At 43.4% G+C, this 25,018-nt stretch overlaps 1 protein-coding gene across 1 annotated transcript in view; it reads left to right on the forward strand.

Moving 5' to 3' along the window:
* Nucleotides 1-25,018, forward strand: part of KLHL14 (kelch like family member 14) — a 100,835-nt gene that overhangs the window by 30,030 nt on the left and 45,787 nt on the right. The window contains exon 3 of the mRNA XM_040432579.1: nucleotides 381-502. Coding sequence (XP_040288513.1) covers nucleotides 381-502 — 122 coding nt within the window. The remainder of the gene's footprint in view (nucleotides 1-380; nucleotides 503-25,018) is intronic.

The following is a 25,018-nucleotide window of genomic DNA, read 5'->3' on the forward strand; positions in this document are numbered from 1 at the left end:
TGTAAAACGACTTATAATAACGATCTGACTAATATGATTTTTGATGTGTAACTTTAATGCCTAACCTTATCACAACTGCAGGGCATTTCATGAGTGCTCAGCTGTAAAGAGCCATGATTTATAGGGATAACAGGAGAAAAAAAGATGTAATTCTGAAAAGAACCTTAAACAAATGGCATGAGAGGAGCTTTTTTTCTTCTTTTGACTACCAAGGGATGTTCAGTTATTTTATGAGCGCTATCCTGCTCAGGCCTTACCTCCAACTTATTGTGACATGATTATGGGGAGATGCAAGATCCATTAAAGTCGATTACACCTGGATGCCAACACGCTTGAAATATGACACGCTTCATTTTTCTTCTTTTCTGTTTTGGGTGAAGAATTCGATCCAGCAAGAAGATGTTATTATTAGTCGGAGGACTGCCTCCTGGACCAGATAGACTGCCCAGCAACCTGGTTCAATACTATGATGATGAAAAGAAGACGTGGAAGATACTAACAAGTAAGTTATTTTACATTTATTACATAGCCAGTTATAACAGAACTGGATTTGTTTTAATTCCTATTGTGACTGCATTATGTTAGAGTTTCCATCTTCAGGGACCTTTCAGGCAGACCCCCTTACATGGCCAGACCTGTGGAGAGAAGCATACAGTACTTACCTGCTTCGCACCGCTGGATTCCTGCTCCTTTGTTTCCCCTGCTGCAACTGCACCGCTCCGGTCCAGACGTGTACCAGCGGCCTCTGCAGCCAATTACTGGCCACAGCAGTCATGTCAGTGGGTTACATGTCACTGCCATATTGGGGTGTCTGCTTGAAAGGCCCCCAAAGATGGAAAACCCCTTTAAGATGCAGAATGTTGTCCTGCAGTCCTATGCAATACTATATATACTGTACTGTAGAGAGTCACTGGTGAGAACAGCTTCTGCACCGTAGTGATCTGATTGACCGGATTATTTCATGGTTATCTGTCTGAATAGGTGCCATATAAAACTACATAACTACATGTCTCATGTAACATAACTGTAGGGTCAATGTGTGGCCACCTGCTACTTCCACTGGAGATATCGGCTGTTTTGCTGGGGTGGCTTTGAGGTGGGTTTGTCCAGGTGCAACCACCCCATTCAGGGGCGTTGCTAGAGTCTCAAAAGATCTGGGGCCCAAGCCCCAATGCATATGGCCCAATTCTCTAAGTCGACCAACCGACCCCTAAGCCCGCTATAGCTATACAGCAGCACATACCTCTCACATCCAGGTCCTCCCAGGTGGCGTCTCCTCTGATGTAGATCTTCTCTGTCATTATCTTCTCCATTCCGTCCGGACAACTTCTCTCAGCCGCGCCTCATCTCTACAGAGTGTGACACACAGACATCTTAGCTTCCTCATTTTTCTGTACCCCCAAATACTATCCTGAAGAAAAATGAGTGCCCCCCATAGTAATAGTGCTCCTCATAGTCCCACCAATAGTAATTCCCTTCTAGAATGCCCTCATTAGTAATACTGCCCCCTACAGTGCCCCCAACTGTGATAATGCTCCCCAAGAGTGCCCCCATTAGTTGAAGAGCCCTCCAGTATTAATAATACCCTTACAGAGCCCCTAGTAGAAATAAGGCCCCCCCTATTGTTCCCCCAGTGGTAATAAAGCTATCTACTGACCCCTCAGTAGTAATAAGGCCACCATAGTGCTCTTAGTAGAAATAATGTGGATCTATCAGTCCCTACTATAGAGCCCCCAGTAGTAATAAGAATGCCTAATGTCTCCTGAATTCAAAATGCCCCCACAGTGCCCACAGTATTTATAGTGCCCCTTACTGTTATAATGCTTACCCTGAACTGCCCCAGTATTTATATCGCCCCCTACTGTTATAATGCTTGCACTGAAGCCCTCCCAGTATTTATAATGCCCCCTGTAGTTATATTCCTCTGTTTACTGTCCTCAAAAATTATAATTCCGCAGCCCCTCCACTATACACTCCCATGTAAATAACATTATTTCCCTTCTCCGTCATAGAGTGCCATGTAAATACCATCACACCATCTCTCCAGCCCCCTCCAATATACAGTCCCATGTAAATAACATGACACCATCTCTCCTGCCCCCTCAATATACAGTCCAACATAAATAACTACCCCCTCCCCAGCCGCCTTCAATATACAGTCTCATGTAAAGAACATAACCCCCTCCCCAGCCACCTTCAACATACAATACCATGTAAATAACATCACCCTCTCAATATTCAGTCCCATGCAAATAACATCACTTCCTTCCCCAGTCACTTTCAACATACAGTCCCATGTAAATAAAATCACCCCCTCCCCAGCCACCTCCAACATGCAGTCCCATGTAAATCACATTACCCCTCAACATTTAGTCCCATGTAAATAATCACTCCCTCCCACAGCCGCCTTCAACATATAGTCCCATGTAAATAACATCACCCTGCCCCAGCCACCTCAAACATGCATTCCCATGTAAATAACATCACTCCCTCAACTTTCAGTCCCATGTAAATAACATCACTCCAGCCCACTGTCCCATGTAAATAACTTCCGTCCCTTCAGCCCTAACATACAGTCCCAGTTAAATAACTACAACTCCCAACATTGCTCTGCCTCTCACACTGAGTAATCTACTGCTTCACTTACCTCTCCTCATGTAGCAGACCTCACTATAGCTTCTTCCCAGGACTTCTCTTCACTGCTGAGCCATCCTCTCCTGCACTGGTCACATGACGGTGACATCATCGCAGGTCCTTTTCAGCTACTGCATTTAGCACTGATCACATGACCTGTGATGTCATCACAGGTCCTTCAGCTCTTGCAGGGTATTAGATTCAATTGTATTGCCGTCCTGAGGAAGGCAATACAGTTGTATCTAGCAGGCAGGCAGTACATTTGGGGCCTGTGACAAAACATCAGGGGCCCAGGCCCCAAATGTTTTAACCTAGCAATGCCCCTGACCCCATTAATTAGATTTTTGGCTTACAGTAAATACTATACCTATGTACATATCTTAAAGGGGTTCTTTGAGACCAGGAACGCCTGTTGAGATGGCCAGGCAGGATGCAAAAGTCAAGAAATAAAACAACTCGCCTGTCACATGCTCTCTATTTCCAGATCCCGTCTCCTCTACTTCCTGCCGCTGCTTGTCCAGAAGTCTGACCGCTGCCTACATGCACATCACTACTGCCAGACAATCAACAAATGGCCCCAGCAGTGATGTATTCAGGCATGCCACATTACTGCTGCCACCACTGAGGCTATTGATTGGCCAGCAGCGGTGATGTGAATATAGACTGCATATCACAATTCTAGTACAGCAGGGACAGGAAGTGGAGCTCGGTGCTGGGCCTCTGAAAAGTGAGACTTTTTTTTTAACTTTTGCACATGGCTAGGGGTTTCTGGTCTCAGAGAATCCCTTTAATCATATTCTGACACCTTTTCATATCTATCTATCTAGCTATCTCTATCTGTCTGTCTATCGCTATCTCATTATCTATCTATCTAACAAAAAAACAGCAGCACGGTCAAGACAGATGAGTGTGGGTAGATTCCCTCTGGGAAGATAGGTAATTCCCCCACTGATAAATCAAGAGCAAAAAATGAGGCAGCACTCCATATAAGGCGAAAGGGTGTTGACCCATTAATTCCCAAAGCAAAGTTTCAGTCCAGCACAATGAGGCCTTTGTCAAGCCAGCATCATAAATCTAACAGTATTGACCACTGGAGATATGACATGAAGAGAGCTGAATATTGGGCTTATTCGAGAACATACATTAATTTACAGGTTTCAGTGAAGTTAGATTTTCATTAAAGGTATATAAAATAATTTAGACCAGTGGTGGCAAACCTTTTGGCACGGGTGCCAGAGGTGGCACTCAGAGCCCTCTCTGTGGGCACCTGTGCCCTGGTAAAAGTCTTTGGTGTACCAATATGCCTTAGACTTTTCCTGCCATTCACCAGCACAGGGCGCACTATGAACAGTACAGGCAGCACTTTGAATGTAGGCAGGTTATTATAGCTAAATGATAAAGTACATGGAAGATATATTATACTGGACTGCAGTATTCAGATTTCATTGCTATGTTGGCACTTTGCAATAAATAAGTGGGTTTGGGATTGCAGTTTGGGCACTCGGTCTGTAAAAGGTTCACCATCACTGATCTAGACTGTATAGGGTGGAGTACAAAAACAACTAAGGGTACTTTCACACTAGCGGCAAGGAACTTCGGCGGGTGAACAGCCTGTCGGATCCATGCTGCCACTAGTGCATGTGTGCCCCCCATTGACTATAATGGTGGCGGGCCGAAGGTCCGGCCGCAGCATGGCAAACATGCAGAGAGGCGGTCGGGATAAAACTACGACATGTAGTTTTATTCCGTCCGCCTCTCGGCATGTTTGCTGTGCTGCTGCCGTAACTTCGGCCCGCTACCATTATAGTCAATTGTGCAGGAGCGGTAGTCCGTGGGCACGCATGCACTAGCGGCAGCATGGATCCGACAGGCTGTTCACCCGCCTTGTCGCTAGTGTGAAACTAGCCTAATACTTGTTTGAAAATACAAATATTCATGAATCCAAGGTTTAAGGTTGGGTAAGACATAGAAAATATATGCATCTTTTATCTCCAGTCTGCATGGCTGTGCGTTGTTGGTTAGAAAGCTGACATTTTCTCTTTTGCCGCCTACAATGACATGGGAAAACCACGAGACCACAGGGACAGTGCTCGCATTGACCACAGTGTTCTAGAAGTTGTTCTATAACTTGGTGCTCTGACCACTCTTGTTCCCCAGGGATCAAATATCCTTCTTCTTATGAGATGAGCAGAAAGCAGTATAAAATATACTGTAAGTGCTCATTTTCTCACAGTAAACAGAAAAAAAATGTGCCAAAACACTCTTTAACCAAGCATAATTGAAACAAATTCTTGAGTGTACAATGTGTAGACTTATAGTATTGTATAACAATATATACTGTACGTGCTATAAAAATGTCTTCTACTAGAATGAAAGGTTAATGTGATGCATGAATTCTAGTATTCGCATGTACTGTACTTATATAATAGGTATTATGGAATGACGAGGGGCTTGGTTTATGGACGGCCATTGTTACTTATCAGCATTACACGATAGGGGTTGTGCCATAAACTACCTTTTATTCTAAAGTGTATTTTTATGAATTACTCTTTGATTAGTTTTTGTTTTTCATATTTACCACATTTGCAGTTTTCTCTTATCCCCCATGCTTGAATCCTACTTCCTGGTTTGTCAAGTGACTGCTGTCTCATTCTAGCTTTGAGATGTGTTCTGACACTACCAGATCATGTCATACTAACTACACCCCTTGTTCTTACCAACAAGCCATTATAAGGCTCCAATGCAGGATGTAACCAACACCAACTGAAAATGAATCTGATTTGCCACACGGTGCAATGCTAGGCTAATAGCTTTTGAAATACGCAGTTTTAAATAAAAGTGAAAAAACTGTGATTTCTGTTGTACAGGATAGATTTATATTAGTGGCACATCCCCTTTAAGTCTTGTTCATGTTAAATGTCTTTCTACATTATTCAGTTGTGTTATGGACTACAAATTACACCAGTGCTCATCCAGAGCCAGCAGAAGGGTCATGAGATTTGACAAACTTTTGATATGGTATAGTAACATATCAAAGTTGATCGTGAGGGTCTGAGTTTTGTGACCCCCCCACCGATCACTAGAACGAGGAGAGAGAAGCGCTCACAAAAAATGCTCTTTCTCCTCACTGCAGGAGCTGGAATCGAGACAGGCCCACAGACTTTCTATTGAGTACATCTTGCTTAGTGTCCATTTAAAATCTTCCATATTTTACTTGTAGTGTCTGACCTTATACTGGGAGAGTTCATACATATTTGTAATTGTTAAAGGTGTTGTCCGAGGTATGAAAAAAAATATTGCATTGTAAATCTGATGGTCAGCAATATATACATAAGCTAAGCAAGTTTTAAGCGAAAAGATTCTATTTGGCCCTTTGTTTACCTGCAATAACAACAATCTCTGAGGTTTTCTCATGAATATTTGTGCCCCTTTTCCTGCTCTGCAAAGGGAGTAAATACAAGTGCTGCCTTGAGTGACATGTCTGACTGCTGGGATACTCAGCAGCATGTTCTATGTGTAGGACTACAAGTCCCAACTGTACAATGACACTGCTGATACACACAGGATCTTTCCCCCTACCTGTTCTTGTGCAGTGCTCTGCAGAACTCCTCCAGTCTGTCAGCTCTGTGTCTGCAGGATGAGGATCCTGTGTCTCTTCACTGCCCGCAGCTGTTCAGCAAAGCCTCCAGCCCTGAGTGTGTGCTGCAGACAGGAGCACACAGTGGTGCAGGGGTGTGTGGCCAGCCTAGTGAGGTCTTGTGCATAGACACAGACCTGCTCCTCAGGCTTGTGTACAGACACAGAGCAGGGAGAAAGGCTGACATCACAGGCCATATGACCCTCAGATCTCTAATATGCCCATGTGTAGGAGCAATCAGGAAGAACTTTCAAAATGGAAATATAAACGCCCCATTGGTGTGTTACCTAAAGATACATTGGGGCAGAATATTGTGCCTGCACCGTTTTTATTTATTGTTAAATTTATAGTCAGTTTGTGTTTAGATTATTAATTGCGCAAAAGGTGGCATTCACTTGACTATCTGTTTTGTGATCCACAAGTCGTGGATCCGCAAAACATGGATACTGGCAGTGGCGGATTATAATTGGGGCGTTTAGGTCTGTAGCCCCAGGCCCGGCATCGCTGGGGGGGCCCAAAGCCGACCCAAACGCCCACAAACTACGGCGGGGTACGGGAGCGCATTGTTACCTGCCCCCCGATCACCGCTATAGGCTTCAGGCCCCACCGCTATAGGCATACTACTATGCGATAGTAAAATCCTGGTGCAGGCAGGTGTGATAACGTCATCGCGCGTGTGTGCGCAGCGCGCCTGCCTACCATGTACGAGTGAGCACCGACTGGGACACAGGTAAGTATTAGCTTTTATTTTTTCTGTGTGCCAACTTTGGGGGACATTTCTGGGGGCACAGGAGAATATTACTGAAGGGACAGTGGGGGGCAAACTACTACATGGGGAGCAAACTACTAGGTTGGGGCAAATTACTAGTGTGGGGGAAATTAATACTGTGGGGGCAGTGTGGGGGAAAATAATACTGTGGGGGCAGTGTGGGGTAAAATTACTACCGTGTGGGGAGTTAATACTGTGGGGGCAGTGTGGGGGCAAACTACTATATGGGGTAGTGTGGGGGATGTTGCTATTGGGTAGGAACTATAGGGGCATTTCTATTATAAGGGCATATTAGGGGACATTATTTTTCAGGGACACTATACAGGCATTATTACATGGAGCACAATATAGGGGACTCTAGGGGACATTATAATTGCTGTAGACACTATAGGGACATTTATCAAACGGGTGTAACGTAGAACTTGCATAGTTGCCCACAGCAACCAGATTCCACTTTTAATTTTAGACAGCTCCTTCTGAAAATGAAAGGTGGAATCTGATTTAGTTGCTATGGGCAACTAAGCCAGTTGTACTTTACACCAGTTTTATAAATGACCCCAATTATGAGAAATCTAACATGTCTGTGTAACAAACTCTGTAGAGACGAGATGCGGCTGAAAGAATTAGTCATGGCGTTCTGGGGCAAATGGAGGAGAAGAGGAAATAGAAGATCTACATGACAGGAGAGTAAGAGGTATGTGGTGCTGTATTCTATTATACAGTGGGGGAAATAATTATTTGACCCCTCACTGATTTTGTAAGTTTGTCCAATGACAAAGAAATGAAAAGTCTCAGAACAGTATCATTTCAATGGTAGGTTTATTGTAACAGTGGCAGATAGCACATCAAAAGGAAAATCGAAAAAATAACTTTAAATAAAAGATAGCAACTGATTTGCATTTCATTGAGTGAAATAAGTATTTGAACCCCTACCAACCATTAAGAGTTCTGGCTCCCACAGAGTGGTTAGACACTTCTACTCAATTAGTCACCCTCATTAAGGACACCTGTCTTAACTAGTCACCTGTATAAAAGACACCTGTCCACAGAATCAATCAATCAAGCAGACTCCAAACTCTCCAACATGGGAAAGACCAAAGAGCTGTCCAAGGATGTCAGAGACAAAATTGTAGACCTGCACAAGGCTGGATTGGGCTACAAAACCATTAGCAAGAAGCTGGGAGAGAAGGTGACAACTGTTGGTGCGATTGTTCGAAAATGGAAGGAGCACAAAATGAACATCAATCGACCTCGCTCTGGGGCTCCACGCAAGATCTCACCTCGTGGGGTGTCAATGGTTCTGAGAAAGGTGAAAAAGCATCCTAGAACTACACGGGAGGAGTTAGTTAATGACCTCAAATTAGCAGGGACCACAGTCACCAAGAAAACCATTGGAAACACATTACACCGCAATGGATTAAAATCCTGCAGGGCTCGCAAGGTCCCCCTGCTCAGGAAGGCACATGTGCAGGCCCGTCTGAAGTTTGCCAATGAACACCTGAATGATTCAGAGAGTGACTGGGAGAAGGTGCTGTGGTCTGATGAGACCAAAATAGAGCTCTTTGGCATTAACTCAACTCGCTGTGTTTGGAGGAAGAAAAATGCTGCCTATGACCCCCAAAACACCGTCCCCACCGTCAAGCATGGGGGTGGAAACATTTTGCTTTGGGGGTGTTTTTCTGCTAAGGGCACAGGACAACTTATTCGCATAAACGGGAAAATGGACGGAGCCATGTATCGTGAAATCCTGAGCGACAACCTCCTTCCCTCTGCCAGGAAACTGAAAATGGGTCGTGGATGGGTGTTCCAGCACGACAATGACCCAAAACATACAGCAAAGGCAACAAAGGAGTGGCTCAAGAAGAAGCACATTAAGGTCATGGAGTGGCCTAGTCAGTCTCCGGACCTTAATCCAATCGAAAACCTATGGAGGGAGCTCAAGCTCAGAGTTGCACAGAGACAGCCTCGAAACCTTAGGGATTTAGAGATGATCTGCAAAGAGGAGTGGACCAACATTCCTCCTAAAATGTGCGCAAACTTGGTCATCAATTACAAGAAACGTTTGACCTCTGTGCTTGCAAACAAGGGTTTTTCCACCAAGTATTAAGTCTTTTTTTGTTAGAGGGTTCAAATACTTATTTCACTCAATGAAATGCAAATCAGTTGCTATCTTTTATTTAAAGTTATTTTTTCGATTTTCCTTTTGATGTGCTATCTGCCACTGTTACAATAAACCTACCATTGAAATGATACTGTTCTGAGACTTTTCATTTCTTTGTCATTGGACAAACTTACAAAATCAGTGAGGGGTCAAATAATTATTTCCCCCACTGTATGTAGAGCTGGCTCACTACTGTGAGCTGCATCTCATCTTCTCCTCCAAGTCTTTTTTTATTATAACTTACTGTATTTTTCGCTTTATAAGACGCACTTTTCCCCTTAAAATGGGAGGAAGAAGTCAATGCGTCTTATAAAGCAAACATGCCCAGAAATATGGCTGTCACATTGCAGGCTGTTATCTAGAGACGCACCTCAAGTGTTAATAATGTGAGGCAGCTCCCTCTAGTAGGAAGTGTGGGGCGGGCTGCGGTCATTGAAGCTAAATGCCGCCAGCATGCATGTTTAATAGGACGTGTGAGCGCTCAGTCTGCTGTTGCTTAGCAGCACTGACGCTGTGCGGTCCTCCGAACCACACCTCCCTCCCCTACTGTGACGCGCTCCAACACTGCTGCCCTGTATGTTAAGCTGATTGGTGGTGAGCACGGTGGGAACTGCTGCTCTGCCGCCTCCACCAATCAGTTTAGTCAGTTGCCCGACCGCTCGCCACTACCAACTGCTCGTCATTACTAAAAATCCGGTACCCCGAGTCAGCACTGCTTTCCCCTGGGACTACTGGGCTGTCTCTACCTGAGACTTGGTGAGTGACAGCCTGGATATAAAGAAGGGGAGCTCAAGGGCCGATCTGGACAAATACGTATTACATATGGCTATAACCTCTCCTCATCTATAGGAATACACCCACGTACTGCAGTACATGGATGCACTCTTTAGGATGAGGGGGGTTATAGTCACATTTAATATAAACACTGTACAGGAGCTGTACTATTATTGGCCTAAGTGTTTGCATTAAATGTGACTATAACCCCCTCATTCATAGGAATACACCCATGTGCAGCAGTGCATGGGTGAATTTCTATGGATGAGGGGGGTATAGTCTCATTTAATATTAACACTGTCAAGGGATTGTACCATAATTGACCTGTGTATAGTAAATGTGACCGTAAGCCCCCTCATCTATAGGAACACACCCATGTACTGCAGTACATGGTTACATTCCTATGGATGAGGGGGGTTATAACACAGGTGAATTACGGTACACTGGACAGTGTTTATATTATATGACTATAACCCCTTCATCCATAGGTATGCACCCATGTACTGCACATGTTTTAGCCCACCTTTTGGTTGAAAATATTTTTTTCTTATTTTGCTCCTCTAAACCCCCTCATCCATAGGGTGAGTCTTATAAAGCGAAAAATATAGTATGTATTTTAAATTTGGCAACTAAAAATTTTATTTGGCAGTTTAGGAGCCAATGGCTCCTGGGTATTTTTGCAGTCCTATGTAACACTACAGATAGCATAAGGTAAAAGGTAAAAGGGTTCTCTGGGATGTATATATTGATGGCCTATCCTCAGGATAGGTCATCAATATGAGATTGGCGGGGGTCCGACTCCTGGCACCCTAGCCAATCAGCTGTTTGAGGAGACCTCGATGTTCCAGTAAGCGCCGCAGCCTCTTTGCTCAGCGCTGTCATTTGATAGCACTGTGCTTGGTATTGCAGCTCAGACCCAATCACTTGGATAGAACTGAGCTGCACCTAGGCCATGTAGCAATAAATGTGATGTCATATGGCCTAAGAAGAGATTTTGGCGCTTACGAAGCACAACAGCCTCTTCATATAGAAAAAAAACCCTAAACTAAAATGGAGGGAGGGGCCAGAGTTGGGTAGACAGCCCCGGGCCCATCATATACTTAATTCGCCCCTGGATACCGGCCCTGTACATCCTGTATTTTGCGGGAATTTTACACCACTTTTTAGACCACCCGGGAGCTGGTATAGCTTTTTACCACAAGAAGTGCCAAAATCTGTTGAGTAAGACTGTGACAAAAGAAGAAACAAAGTAGGACTAGATAAATAGTTGGAGGAAAAGTTGACTTGAAGACAGTTGTGTCTAGCTTGTCATAAACTGGTCCAAATTCTGGTGCATATGCTTAGTATATTTGGCACAATAAGCGTGCTCCACAAATTCTGGTGAAATAAAGTAAGATTCTAGGCGCACATTCTTTAATATATCATTCTGTTTGTAGTCACTACCTTGGGTCATGAGAATGTGTCTTTTGGCTCTGATGACAATGCTTAGGGTGCTGTTGTCCTGCCTGTCAATTTCGCAATATGGGATATTATATTGTGTAGATCAAAATCATGAGCAGTGAGCACTGAAGAAAATTGATTTAGATAATGACATTGATAGCTGCCAGCATTGAATCACGGGCCTGAACAGGCCTGAAGGTCCTGTACACTTCTGCGGGTGCTGTATTATGGCTGTATACAACTCGGATGTTGCATAGAGATGTAATAGTCATGTGCATGAGGCCTTGTGGAGACCATTATAATGATAATTATCTCTGGTTTATAAGACATGACTCAAACTCCTTCTTTGCTGATCATCAGAAGTATGTATTGCTGGGTCTACGTCTATGGCCATCATTAGCCTCCCTATGCTGTGCCCTGCTCTCCTACTGAGTATTATGGGTATGTACAAGAAAACGTTTGAATGTTATAAAACCATATTTTACAAATACATTAATTCTAGTATTTCTAAGCAAGTTTTAAAAATCCCTCTTTCTATGCTGACAACTTTTCAGCTCTTAGGGGGTTCATGTAATAGTCATGAGGAGTGTGATGAACTATCAGCGGGGCTTCATGTGGATAAGAGGCGCTTGTTATCCTGCTTTTTACTTATCTCAACATTCCCAAGGGAATGGAAAGAAAGAAAATATTCAGATACAACTGTGAATTATTTCCTTCCAGACAAGGATTCATATCTCATTATTCTTAAAATAAGAATATCTATAATATCTATTTCATGGTAGGTTTTCCTGTCTAGTTTTTAAGAACTATTTTCATTCGGCTTTCCTAGTATAAATGGACCCATTTTAGTGAGGATATATTATTTTATCATTTATTCTGTTAGAAATTCAGACACTGGGTAATATTGAGCCATGTCACATACTTAATGGGGTTTCCTGAGATTTTTAAACTGATGACCTCTCCTGAGGAGAGGTCATCAGTATCTGATTGTTGGAGGTCCGACACCCGAGACGCCCTGCCGATCACCTGTTTGAGAATGCACCAGCGCACAGCCATTGTACAATGGGACCCCCACATATCTGCAGTAGCGGTGCAGCCTTCTTTCTGCTCTCCAAGTACAGCGTTGTCCATTTGATAGTGACTGTGCTTGGTATTGCAGGTCAGCCCTATTCACTTCAATGGGCCTGAGCTGCGCCTAGGCCATGTGACCAATAAACTTGACACCACATGGCCTAGGGAAAGCAGCGAGAAGTCCATAGCACTATTGTGAGCACTGCTGCCTTCTCAAACAGCTGATCAATTGGAGTCCTCTTGATCTGTCTAGAACATAGGTGATCCGTTAAAAAAACTTGGAAAACCCCTTTAATTGTATATGAGATACTATTTTACTATTGCTAAGTGTAGCCTGGTGTCTCTAAGACTTGTATTGTTGGTCAAACCCACTGGGAATATTTATGGGGAGCTCCTGAATCTCCCCCGACAGATAATGTTGGGGAAGAGAATGATCAGGGAGGATGAATTTATTTTCTAAATCCCTTTTGTTCTCCCAGGAGATAAGCCACCACTAGAAGTGTCTATCACCAGCTTTTTCCTCTCTCCCCATTGACAATGCATACACTGTTCCCATACCGCACATGCATATGTATGGGGCACTAGGAGGGAGTAGTCAGAGATAGTTGTCCAGCTAGGAGTTATTGAATGTGTATGGCTAGTTTTCTTGATTGCAAACGCTAAGGGTACGACTATACAGCACGATCGTGTGGGGCTTGAGACTGTGCAACCGCATCGGTCACTATTTAAAGGGGTTGGCCCATCTTGCACTTTAATGGCATACAGCTAGGATATGCCACCAATGTCCGATAGGTGCAGGTCCCACTTCTAGGACCCGCACCTGTCTCTAACATGCGGACCACAAAGTGAACAAGGGCACACAGCGCAAACACAGCCAATCTCCATTCACTTCTTTGGGAGTGCAGAAAATAACCGAGCACTGGCTCGGCTATTTCCAGAACTCGCATAGAGGTGAATGGAGAGGTGGCTGCAGTTGTATGGTGCATTCTCCTTTCACTATGGGAGGTTCGGAAATAGCACAGTACTCTGTCACGGACATTCCCGTGGCAGGTACCAGGAGATAAGAGAGACTGGCAACACGTTGGTTAAATTGACAAGTTCCTTGTGGATCTTATTGTGTCTGTTTTGGCGAATGCCACACCCCTTGCTTCAGGTGTTGCTTGTTGGTAATTTACCTTCCCTATAAGTAGCCGCTTCTCACTCTTGGAGGTGCGGTTTATAGATTTTCTTTCTGTCTTCTTACTAGCTGGTCGTTTGTACTTTGTGGTGCTTCTGGAGTTGCCAGTTTTCTACTTTAAGTTAAGTCTTGTCTTTTCTTATTGTATTGTGTTTGTTATATTCCCTGTTTGTATCTGGGCCTGAGACAGAGACTTCCATTCATCCATCTGGGGAGGAATGGGTTGTCTCTGGTCCTAACCTTATTCCAGGGCCTTATAGGGAAATAGGGCCTAGGTATACAGCATATGAATATTCCTACCTTCAAGGTCTATTCATATTGATAGGTAGTTAGGGCCCGGATTAGGGTTGTTTAGGAGGTGACCTGTTCCTTCCCTAGTTTCCAGGCCCAGTTACTGTTCCCCTTCCCTCCTGTGTTCAGTGTGGAGTTTTCCCCCCACACTGATTGTGAAACACTTTCACTTAGCTCTTTTCGGAATAAAAGTGAAAGGAGAGCACACCACACCACTTGAAGGTCCCAGAGGTAGAACTCGCACCTATCAGACATTGGAGGCGTATGCTAGTGATATGCCACAAAAGTGCAAGATTGGCCAACCCCTTTAATCTAGTGAACACCATGTAGTGTTTAGTCTGCCTGTATTGTTAATTGGTGTGGGGTACCTTCAATATGGTACATAAATACAGCCCTGTTGCATCACAAGCTCCACGGTATGTGGTCATACCCTTACAAAATAGCCTTTACAAATTTGTCAGTAAAACAGGGGCTATACTAACCTCCACCTCCACAATGTAGAATATGGACCAAATAGGGGAGGAACTAAACTAAAGGGGTGGGTCTTATCGTGCCATGTCACTTATTCCTAGCAGCAATGCAGGCTCAGATCACCTGAATTACATACAGTATTTATGTCTGTGCACATGAGAGAGAGCAGCTTTGTCACACAGTAACAGCGCTGATTTATCTTGTCGGAAAACAATAGAGATCGGCTGTAAAAAGAAATCAAATCAGCTGTATATATGTCTCACATGGTCAGTCAGTTGGGGATGTTGGATGGTGCCTACAGTCCTATAGACAATTATCTGTCTGTGATTTATACGATTAGTCAAGCATGCATCTATACAATAAACTATACATCTATTTATCTGTCAATTTTTCTATCGGTCTATTTTTCTATCTATCTATCTATCTATCTATCTATCTATCTATCTATTGATTTATCGCTCTATCTATTCATCTTATATCCTTTCTACACTATTTATTTTTGCCTAGCTCTTCTGTGGCAATCTGTTATTTACTATAGGTATATCATTTTGCTTAGATGCTGAATTACCTTATTTCCTATCCTAATCCACTGATCTCTTCATATTTAATATTATATACAACAATACTGCAGACAACTAACAAGGAATGCACATCTGACAATGTTTACTGTAACCAATGCATAAAAATGTGTAGAATGTATGTAATCGTATATAAACAAATAATTTGTCAAATTATTGTCCCTGTATGCCCCTCACTGTTGTACTCCTCCCAGCAGGGTGAAGATGTCATAGGTTGGTTAGCTCTTCAAAGAATATCCCACACTATTTACACACTGTTTGTACTTAAAAGCAGTTAATATTTCAAATATTGTAGACATAAGGTCTAATTAAGCAATGAGATGTTATCATGGTGATGCGCATTGAGTTCATATGTGTACGAACATCTAATATATAAAGCTGAGTGTGTGTATGTATGTATGTCCGCTAAAGGAATCCACACCGTCGCATTTACAATCACGAAATCTGGCACACAGGTACATCAGGTTTCCGGGAAGGTTTTAAAGGATAACTGTCGTATATATATATTTTTTTTGGAGTATTGGATTGTGGTGATTAATATCACCTTGGTGGCCCTATTTCAACTTTTCACTCTGTATTCAATTACCCCTTAATTCCACATTTTTGTTCCCTGTACTGCCTACTTTTACCTGTGCTTAAAATAGGGTTGCTAGGCATGGTCCGTCTATCTGTTGATAGACGGAGCACGCAGAAGCAGGCTGCGTGCAAGGTCACATTACTGACAGCCAGGGACTGTAAGTAAATGATTAAAGCCAGGTCCTCCCCAGCAGCTGATAACAGTGCCTGGGCTGTGTGCACTTCTCCCTGTCCCTGCGCTTAGCAGACGCTCCCTCACTCAGCAGAGCTGGAGAATGCAGAGTTGAAGCAGCACAGACCAGGGAAGGGAGATCTGTCTGCTCAGTGTATAAATGAAAGCAACATGTGGTAAGAGGACCCCATTGTGCTGCAGGAGATTAACCCTTTAGGAAGGAGGGCTCTGGTTACTGACACTTTTGGGGGGCTATTGTTACTGGCTAGTGAGGGCAGGCAGGATTAGCCTCAGGGTGAGGGCAGTGGCGGCCATCTTAACTGAATAGTGAAATTGCAGTTTTATGCAGACTGGTTGCTAAGGGCTGAATCTTATTAAATATGGGGTAAGTCAGTCTAATAGTAACTGATTCTGGAATATCATGTTATTAGTAACTACATATATGAAAATTGAAATTAGGGTCTAAATGTGACAGTTATCCTTTAACCCCTTAAGGACGCAGGGCGTATCGGTACGCCCTATTTCCCGAGTCCTTAAGGACTCAGGGCGTACCGGTACGTCCTAGCTTGAACTCAGTATTCCGGCGCCCGAGGGGTTAAACGGAACGGGATTTCGGCTGAAATCCTTCAGCCGGCATCCTGTGACAACGCCAGGGGGGGTCATGTGACCCCCCCGTGTCGGCGATCGCAGCAAACCGCAGGTCAATTCAGACCTGCGGTTTGCTGCGCTTTTTGCAGTTTCTGATGCCCGCGGTCCCTGACCGCGGGGATCAGAAACTTTTGAGTGCCTATAATCTATATTTTTCACCCCCCCCTGCACCCCTGCATGATTTGATGCCGGCGGGTGGTGCGGGGGGGGGTGTCGCATGCGGTGGGGGCGGTGCGGGAGGCGGGCGGTGCGGCAGGCGGGATCGCGATCCCCCGCCCGCCTCCCCATGAACGATCGTTGGCTTCTAGTGGTTGTACCAGGGTGCCAGCACATTGCTGGCACCCTGGTATAAACGGCTGACATCTGTGCAGATGTCAGCCGTTTAACCCTTTCCATACTGCGGTCCGTACGGACCGCTGTATGGAAAAAGTTAACTGTCGTCGGTCAGGGAGCTCCCTCCCTCTCCATCGGGGGGCTGCTGTGCCTTTGCAGCCCCCCGATGGAGAGGGAGAGAGCCCCCAGAGAGCCCCCCTCAGCCCTGTGCTTACCCTTCCCCGTCTGCGAAGTTCTGAGCAGACGGGGAAGGTTCCCATGGCAACAGGACGCCTGCTCAGTCGTCCTGCTGTCCATGGTGCTGAACAGATCTATGCTGAAAGCATAGATCTGTTCAGTGTAAGTAAAATACAGTATAGAACAATATATATTGTACTGTACTGTATTATACAGACATCAGACCCACTGGATCTTCCAGAACCAAGTGGGTCTGGGTCAAAAAAAAAGTTAAAAAAAGTTAAAAAAGTTAAGATAAAAAAAAAACATTCATCACTGAATAAAAAAAAAAAAAAAAAAAATACACTACACATATTAGGTATCGCCGCGTCCGTAACGACCTGATCTATAAAACGGTCATGTTACTTTCCCCGCACGGTGAACACCATAAAAATAAAAAAATAAAAACTATGAGAAAATTAAAATTTTGCCCACCTTACTTCCCAAAAAAGGTAATAAAAGTGATCAAAAAAGTCACATGTACGCCAAAATAGTACCAATCAAACCGTCATCTCATCCCGCAAAAATCATACCTTACCCAAGATAATCGCCCAAAAACTGAAAAAACTATGGCTCTCAGACTAAAGAAACACTAAAACATGATTTTTTTTGTTTCAAAAATGAAATCATTGTGTAAAACTTACATAAATAAAAATAAAGTATACATATTAGGTATCGCCGCGTCCGTATCGACCGGCTCTATAAGAATATCACATGATCTAACCCCTCAGGTGACCACCGTAAAAAATAAAAAATAAAAACGGTGTAAAAAAAGCAATTTTTTGTCATCTTACGTCACAAAAAGTGTAATAACAAGCGATCAAAAAGTCATATGCACCCCAAAATAGTGCCAATTAAACCGTCATCTCATCCCGCAAAAAATGAGACCCTACTCAAGATAATCGCCCAAAAACTGAAAAAACTATGGCTCTTAGACTATGGAGACACTAAAACTTTTTTTGGTTTTAAAAATGAAGTTATTGTATAAAACTTACATAAATAAAAAAAAGGTATACATATTAGGTATCACCGCGTCCGTGACAACCTGCTCTATAAAATTACCACATGATCTAACCTGTCAGATGAATGTTGTAAATAACAAAAAAAAAAAAACGTGCCAAAAAAGCTATTTCTTGTTACCTTGCCGCACAAAAAGTGTAATATAGAGCAACCAAAAATCATATGTACCCTAAACTAGTACCAACAAAGCTGCCACCTTATTCCGTACTTTCTAAAATGGGGTCACTTTTTTGGAGTTTCTACTCTAGGGGTGCATCAGGGGGGCTTCAAATGGGACATGGTGTCAAAAAAACCGGTCCAGCAAAACCTGCCTTCCAAAAACCGTATGGCATTCCTTTCCTTCTGCGCCCTGCCGTGTGCCCGTACAGCGGTTTACGACCACATATGGGGTGTTTCTGTAAACTACAGAATAAGGGCCATAAATAATGAGTTTTGTTTGGCTGTTAACCCTTGCTTTGTTACTGGAAAAAAAATATTAAAATGGAAAATCTGCCAAAAAAGTGAAATTTTGAAATTGTATCTCTATTTTCCATTAAATCTTGTGCAACACCTAAAGGGTTAACAAAGTTTGTAAAATCAGTTTTGAATACCTTGAGGGGTGTAGTTTCTTAGATGGGGTCACTTTTATGGAGTTTCTACTCTAGGGGTGCATCAGGGGGCTTCAAATGGGACATGGTGTCAAAAAAACAGTCCAGCAAAATCAGCCCTCCAAAAACCAAACGGCGCACCTTTCACTCTACGCCCTACTGTGTGCCCGTACAGTAGTTTACGGCCACATATGGGGTGTTTCTGTAAACTGCAGAGTCAGGGCAATAAAGATACAGTCTTGTTTAGCTGTTAACCCTTGCTTTGTTAGTGGAAAAAATGGGTTAAAATGGAAAATTAGGCAAAAAAATGAAATTCTCAAATTTCATCCCCATTTGCCAATAACTCTTGTGCAATACCTAAAGGGTTAACAAAGCTTGTAAAATCAGTTTTGAATACCTTGAGGGGTGTAGTTTATAGAATGGGGTCATTTTTGGGCGGTTTCTATTATGTAAGCCTCGCAAAGTGACTTCAGACCTGTAGTGGTCCCTAAAAATTTGGTTTTTGTAAATTTCTGAAAAATTTCAAGATTTGCTTCTAAACTTCTAAGCCTTATAACATCCCCAAAAAATAAAATATCAATCCCAAAATGCTACAAACATGAAGTAGACATATGGGGAATGTAAAGTCATCAAAATTTTTGGGGGTATTACTATGTATTACAGAAGTAATGAAACTGAAACTTTGAAATTTGCAAATTTTTCAAAATTTTTGGTAAATATGGTATTTTTTTATGCAAAAAAAATAACTTTTTTGACCCAATTTTAGCAGTGTCATGAAGTACAATATGTGACGAAAAAACAATCTCAGAACGGCCTGGATAAGTCAAAGCGTTTTAAAGTTATCAGCACTTAAAGTGACACTGGTCAGATTTGCAAAAAATGGCCAAGTCCTTAAGGTGAAATAGGGCTGAGTCCTTAAGGGGTTAAATGGGTCTCAGCTCTCTAGGACGTACCGTTCCTGAGATATTCCCAAAAAATGCATTAGCCAATAGAAGCCTGGTCGCATGACCCTTATCAGCCAATAGAAGCTTGCAGGCCATAAGCCTCCACATAAACAGTTTTACTCCAGGTTTCCATAACAACCCAGCTATTTTTCTTCACTGCTGTAGGTCAGCTTTAAAGGGGCAGGGCGCTGTGGATGACACTTTTAAGGGAACGGAGTGCTGTGGAGGTCACAGTTCAGCGGCAGGTGGGGTGGCCATTCAGGCCACCCTCAAAAGACGGAGTTAAAAACCCCGGCCCGCTAAGCCACGCCCTCCCACTCCTTCAAATATGAAGGTAAAAATCTACTTCTGTCATCTGCAAGGGTGAGAGGGAGGGTGACTTTCTCCCTGCAGCTCATGCTTAGACAGCACAGTGCTGCTGTCTGAGAGTGAGCTGTTCAAAAGGACATCCCTGTGTCCGTCCAAGCCCTGCGGCGGACGGAGGCCCAGGAGTCTGAAAGCCGGACTGTCCGCCCTAAAACTGGACCTCTGGCTACACTAGGAGCAGGCTGCTGTGGAGGTCACAGTTAAGCTGACGGTCCGCTATGGAGGTCAGTGTTAAGGGGCAGATTGCTTTAGAGGCCACTGTTAAGGGGACGGGGTGTTGTAGAAATCACTGTTAAGGAGACGGGGTACTGTGGAGGTCACTAATAAAAGGGCTGCTGCCGTTGAGGTCACTTTTAAAGAAGTGGGCCACTGTGGAGGTCACTGTTAAGGGGCAGGATACTGTGGAGGTCACTGTTAAAGGGGCGGGTGCTGTGGAGGTCTCTGTTAAGGGGCAGGGAACAGTGCTGGCAACAGTTAAGGAGACAGTCCGCTATGGAGGTCAGTGTTAAGGGGCGGGGTGCTGTAGAGGTCACTGTTAAGGGGGCGGGATATTGTGTAAATCACTGTTAAGGCTATTTTCACACTAGCGTTAGTGTGATCCGGCAGGCAGTTCCGTCGTCGGAGCTGCCAGCCGGATCCGCCGATCAGTGTGACAACTGACAGCATTTGTAGACGGATCCAGGTGCGGATCCGTGTACAAATGCATTGCAAGAACGGATCCGTCTCTCCGCTTGTCATGCGGATTGGCGGATCTGTCTTGCAGTCTTTTTCACCGTTTTCCCGGTCTGCGCATGCACAGACCGGAAGGACGGATACATCCTTCAGTTGTTTTCCAATGCCGGATCCGGCACTAATGCAAGTCAATGGGAATTAATGCCGGCATTCTGGCGACTGATCAGGCATTTTGGACGGACATAATACCGCAGCATGCTGCGGTATTATGTCCGGCCAAAATGCCTGATAGTGACTGAACAGAAGGCATACTGATGCAAACTGAACGGATTTCTATCCATTCAGAATGCATTGGGCTATGCCTGATCAGTTCTTTTTCGGCATAGAACCCTTTTGACGGAACTCTATGCCGGAAAAGAATAACGGTAGTGTGAAAGTACCCTAAGGAGACTGGGTACTGTAGAGGTCACTAATAAAAGGGCAGCCGCTGTGGAGGTCACAGTTAAAGGGGAGGGCGCTGTGGATGTTACTGTTAAGGGGGCAGGCCGCTGTGGAGGTCACTGTTAAAGGTGTGGAAACTGTGGAGGGTACTGTGGGGGTCACAGTTAAGGGGGACTATAACCTATGGTCAGTGTTAAGGGGTGGGTGCTGTAGAGATCACTGTTAAGGGGAAGGGCCCCTGTGAAGGTCACTGTCAAGGGGGTGGGGTGCTGTGTAACTCACAGTTAAAGGGGCGGGCTGCTGTGAAGGTCAAAGTTAAGGGGGTGGGCTGCTGTGAAGATCCCATTTTAAGGAGGCAGTAAACTTTGGGTGGGGTCAGTGTTAAGGGTTGGGGGCTGTGGAGTTCACTGTTAAGGGGGCGGGGGGCTGTAGAGGTCACTCTTATGGGAGATACTGTCGATATATTTTAACAACACACAAACATTAAATGAAATAGATGAAATATACCCGTGCAAAGCCGGGTCCTTATGCTAGTATATATATAAGTATATGGTTGTATTTTATTTCTGTTGCTTATATGGCACCAACTCGTCCTGTCGAACTGTACAGAAAATGCTGCTATTCGGGCTTTCTTTTTTCTTAATAGGGCTTACAATCTAAATTCCTATTTTCTGACACACAAATGCTATGGTCAGTTTCATAGGAAGTCAATTAACTTACAGTATGTATGTGTTCTTGGAGTGTGGGAAAAAATTTAACTATGAGAACATACAGACTCCATGCAGATGTTGTCCTTGACCAGAATAAACCCAAGGACCCCTGCGCTGCAATGCAACAGTGTAAACCAATAAGCCAGTATATGTATATGAAGAAGTAAATGCAGCACTTTAGTATGGTGAACTTACAGGGACACTACCATAAAAAATATATATCATATATTAACAGCCGCTATGTGAATATTCTATGTATTATTTTTATTTTTTCCACAAAAATGAGCGGATGTTTTTTTTGTTTATATCATTTTTCTAGTTACTCCATATATCATACCTCCTGTCCTGGCTCTTTAACTTCCTCCTTTGTTTGAAATTTTAGCACAGCAAACAGTCTCACTTCAGTTTTTTACTCAGGCCATTGACTGTGGTCAGAGAGAGCCCCCTGTAGTGACTCAATTAGAGCATCACACATTACACTGATAAGTGCAATGCTCTGCTGTGAGCATCTTTAGGTAGGTCTATCAAGAGTACCATACAGCTGTCTTACTGTTATGCTAATTCTACTAATCTACTATTATAGTAACAGATAATATCTTTCCCTCACAGCAGCAGTAAACTTATAATGGGTTACCTAACTATACAGGAGTTCTTTCTGTGCTAAGTGCTACAGGAGGACAATATTTTGTATTCATTTTCAATGGCATAAAACAGCAAAAAAATATACCACCAAAAAAGTACCACCAAATCTTGGTAGACTGTGAGCAGATATAACTGAGCTCTAGCAGGGCATTCTTTCGAGGAAGCCAGAAATTCACAAAATACGTTTCAGCCACCAACTTTTAAATCCGCACAATAAAAAGATATCGTTCAGGTAAGTGGATTTGGTGTTAAAAACAATACATTGTGCAAAGCAAGTTTCCTAATAGTACATCATTCCGTCCAGTGACAGCAGTTACTTCCCTCTCAGCCGTGGCTGGCTGCACAAAGTAACTAATCCACTGTTGTGGGAGTTGTTTTAGATACAAAGTATCAGGAAAATAGATAAAGCTCTTTACAGAGCTGGGGTTTGTTAAAAGACATTCCCTTCATTTTCTCTATTATCGTTGCTGGCAGGGAGATAGTATAACAGATAGTACAATATCCCACTGGATCGTAGTTCAAGCTTTTAGTGGGAATAACTGGACACACAGGGCCAGATTTATCATTAGCTCAGTCAGAATAATGGAGTGAAAAAGTCGCAAATTTTTGCGCAATCACTAAAACTGCGCAAAAATTTGCGACTTTTTTCTGCTCTGTGCTATGCTCTCCAGTTTTCTGAAAGTGGGCGTGTTTTCTTATGTAAATCAATCTCTAGTCAGATTTATGATTGCGACTATTTAAAAAGTCGCAAAAAAATGCGCAATTTCACTCCAGTGAGGACCATGCTTATCTTATGAGACTTTTTAATAGAACATGCAACTTTTTCGTAAAGACGTGCGACTTTTGTAAAGCTGCTTACCTACAGATGAACTGCTACCGTCAAACCACATTTATTACAGTCTTAAAGGGCCAATCATAAATCTGACTTGGCTAAAACTGACTTTAGCCATATGTGAAAGTGGAGTGAGCTGTCAGAGTAATGATAAATCTGTCCCACAAGGTCTGAGGATGGAAATACTAAGGCCTCTTTCACACAGGCGAGATTTCCGCGTGGAAGCAATGCGTGAGCTGAACGCATTGCACCCGCACTGAATCCGGACCCATTCATTTCTATGGGGCTGTGCACAGGAGCGGTGATTTTCACGCATCACTTGTGCGTTGTGTGAAAGTCGCAGCATGCTCTATTTTGTGCCTTTTTCACACAACGCAGGCCCCATATAAGTGAATGGGGCTGGGTGAAAATCGCAAGCAAGTGCAGATGCGGTGTGATTTTCACTCATAGATGGTCAGGATGGGGACCCGATCATTATTATTATTTTCCCTTATAACACGGTTATAAGGGAAAATAGCAGCATTCTTAATACAGAATGCTTAGTAAAATAGGGCTGGAGGGGTTAAAAAAATAATAATAATAATTTAACTCACCTTAATCCACTTGTTCGCGCAGCCCGGCTTCTCTTCTTTCTTCTTCTTTGCTGTGCAGGAGGAAAAGGACCTTTGGTGAAGTCACTGCGCTCATCACATGGTCCGTCACATGATACATCACCATGGTGATGGATCATGTGATGGACCATGTGATGAGTGCAGTGACGTCATCAAAGGTCCTTTATCCAGGTCCTGACGAAAGAAAAGAAGTCGGGCTGCGCGAACAAGTGGATTAAGGTGAGTTACATTATTATTATTTTTTAACCCCTCCAGCCCTATTTTACTAGGCATTCTGTATTAAGAATGCTATTATTTTCCCTTATAACCATGTTATAAGGGAAAATAATACAAGCTACACAACACCTAACCCAAACCCGAACTTCTGTGAAGAAGTTCAGGTTTGGGTACCAAACATGCCGATTTTTCTCACGCGCGTGCAAAACGCATTAAAATGTTTTGCACTCGCGCAGAAAAATCGTTAATTTTCCCGCATCTTATCCGGCCCAAATTCATGACGCCCGTGTGAAAGAGGCCTAAGAGTCTAAACATCTTTATTATCAAAACCTGCTAACAGAAAATCTGACCATAGCAACCAATCAGAGGTCAGCTGTCAATTCCTGAACTTCGAAAGAAAAATGGAGGCTGTAATTTGATTGGTTGCTGTGGGCAACTAGGCTAGATTTTCTGTTAGCTATGATAAATGAGGCCCATTAGCTTCAGATTTTTCCTCCTGAAATGCAGGTATACTTTGGATTCCATTAATATTAGGCCTCTTTCACACGGGCGTTGCGGGTGAGGGCCAGATGCAATGCAAGTGCATTCAGGGAAAATCGTGGGAGTAGGCACTCAATTTCAGTCAGTTTTGACTGCGATTGCGTTCTGTTGTTCAGTTTTTTCCGAGCGAGTGCAATGCGTTTTGCAAGCGCGTGAGAAAAAACTGAATGTGGTATCCAAACCCGGACTTCTTCACTGAAGTTCGGGTTTGGGTTAGGTGTTCTGAAGATTTTTATTATTTTCCATTATAACATGATTATAAAGGAAAATAATAGCATTCTTTAATACAGAATGCTAAGTATAATGTCAATTGAGGAATAAAAAAAATAATAAAAAAATAACTCACCTCATCCACTTGATCGTGCAGCCGGCATCGTCTTCTTTCTTCTTCTTTCAGTACCTGCAAAAGGACCTTTGATGAAGTAATTGCGCTCACCACATGGTGAGCGTGGTGACGTCAATGCAGGTCCTGCTGAATGAAGATCTTCT

Source organism: Bufo bufo, chromosome 5 (assembly GCF_905171765.1).
Source record: "Bufo bufo chromosome 5, aBufBuf1.1, whole genome shotgun sequence".
Lineage (NCBI taxonomy): Eukaryota > Metazoa > Chordata > Amphibia > Anura > Bufonidae > Bufo > Bufo bufo.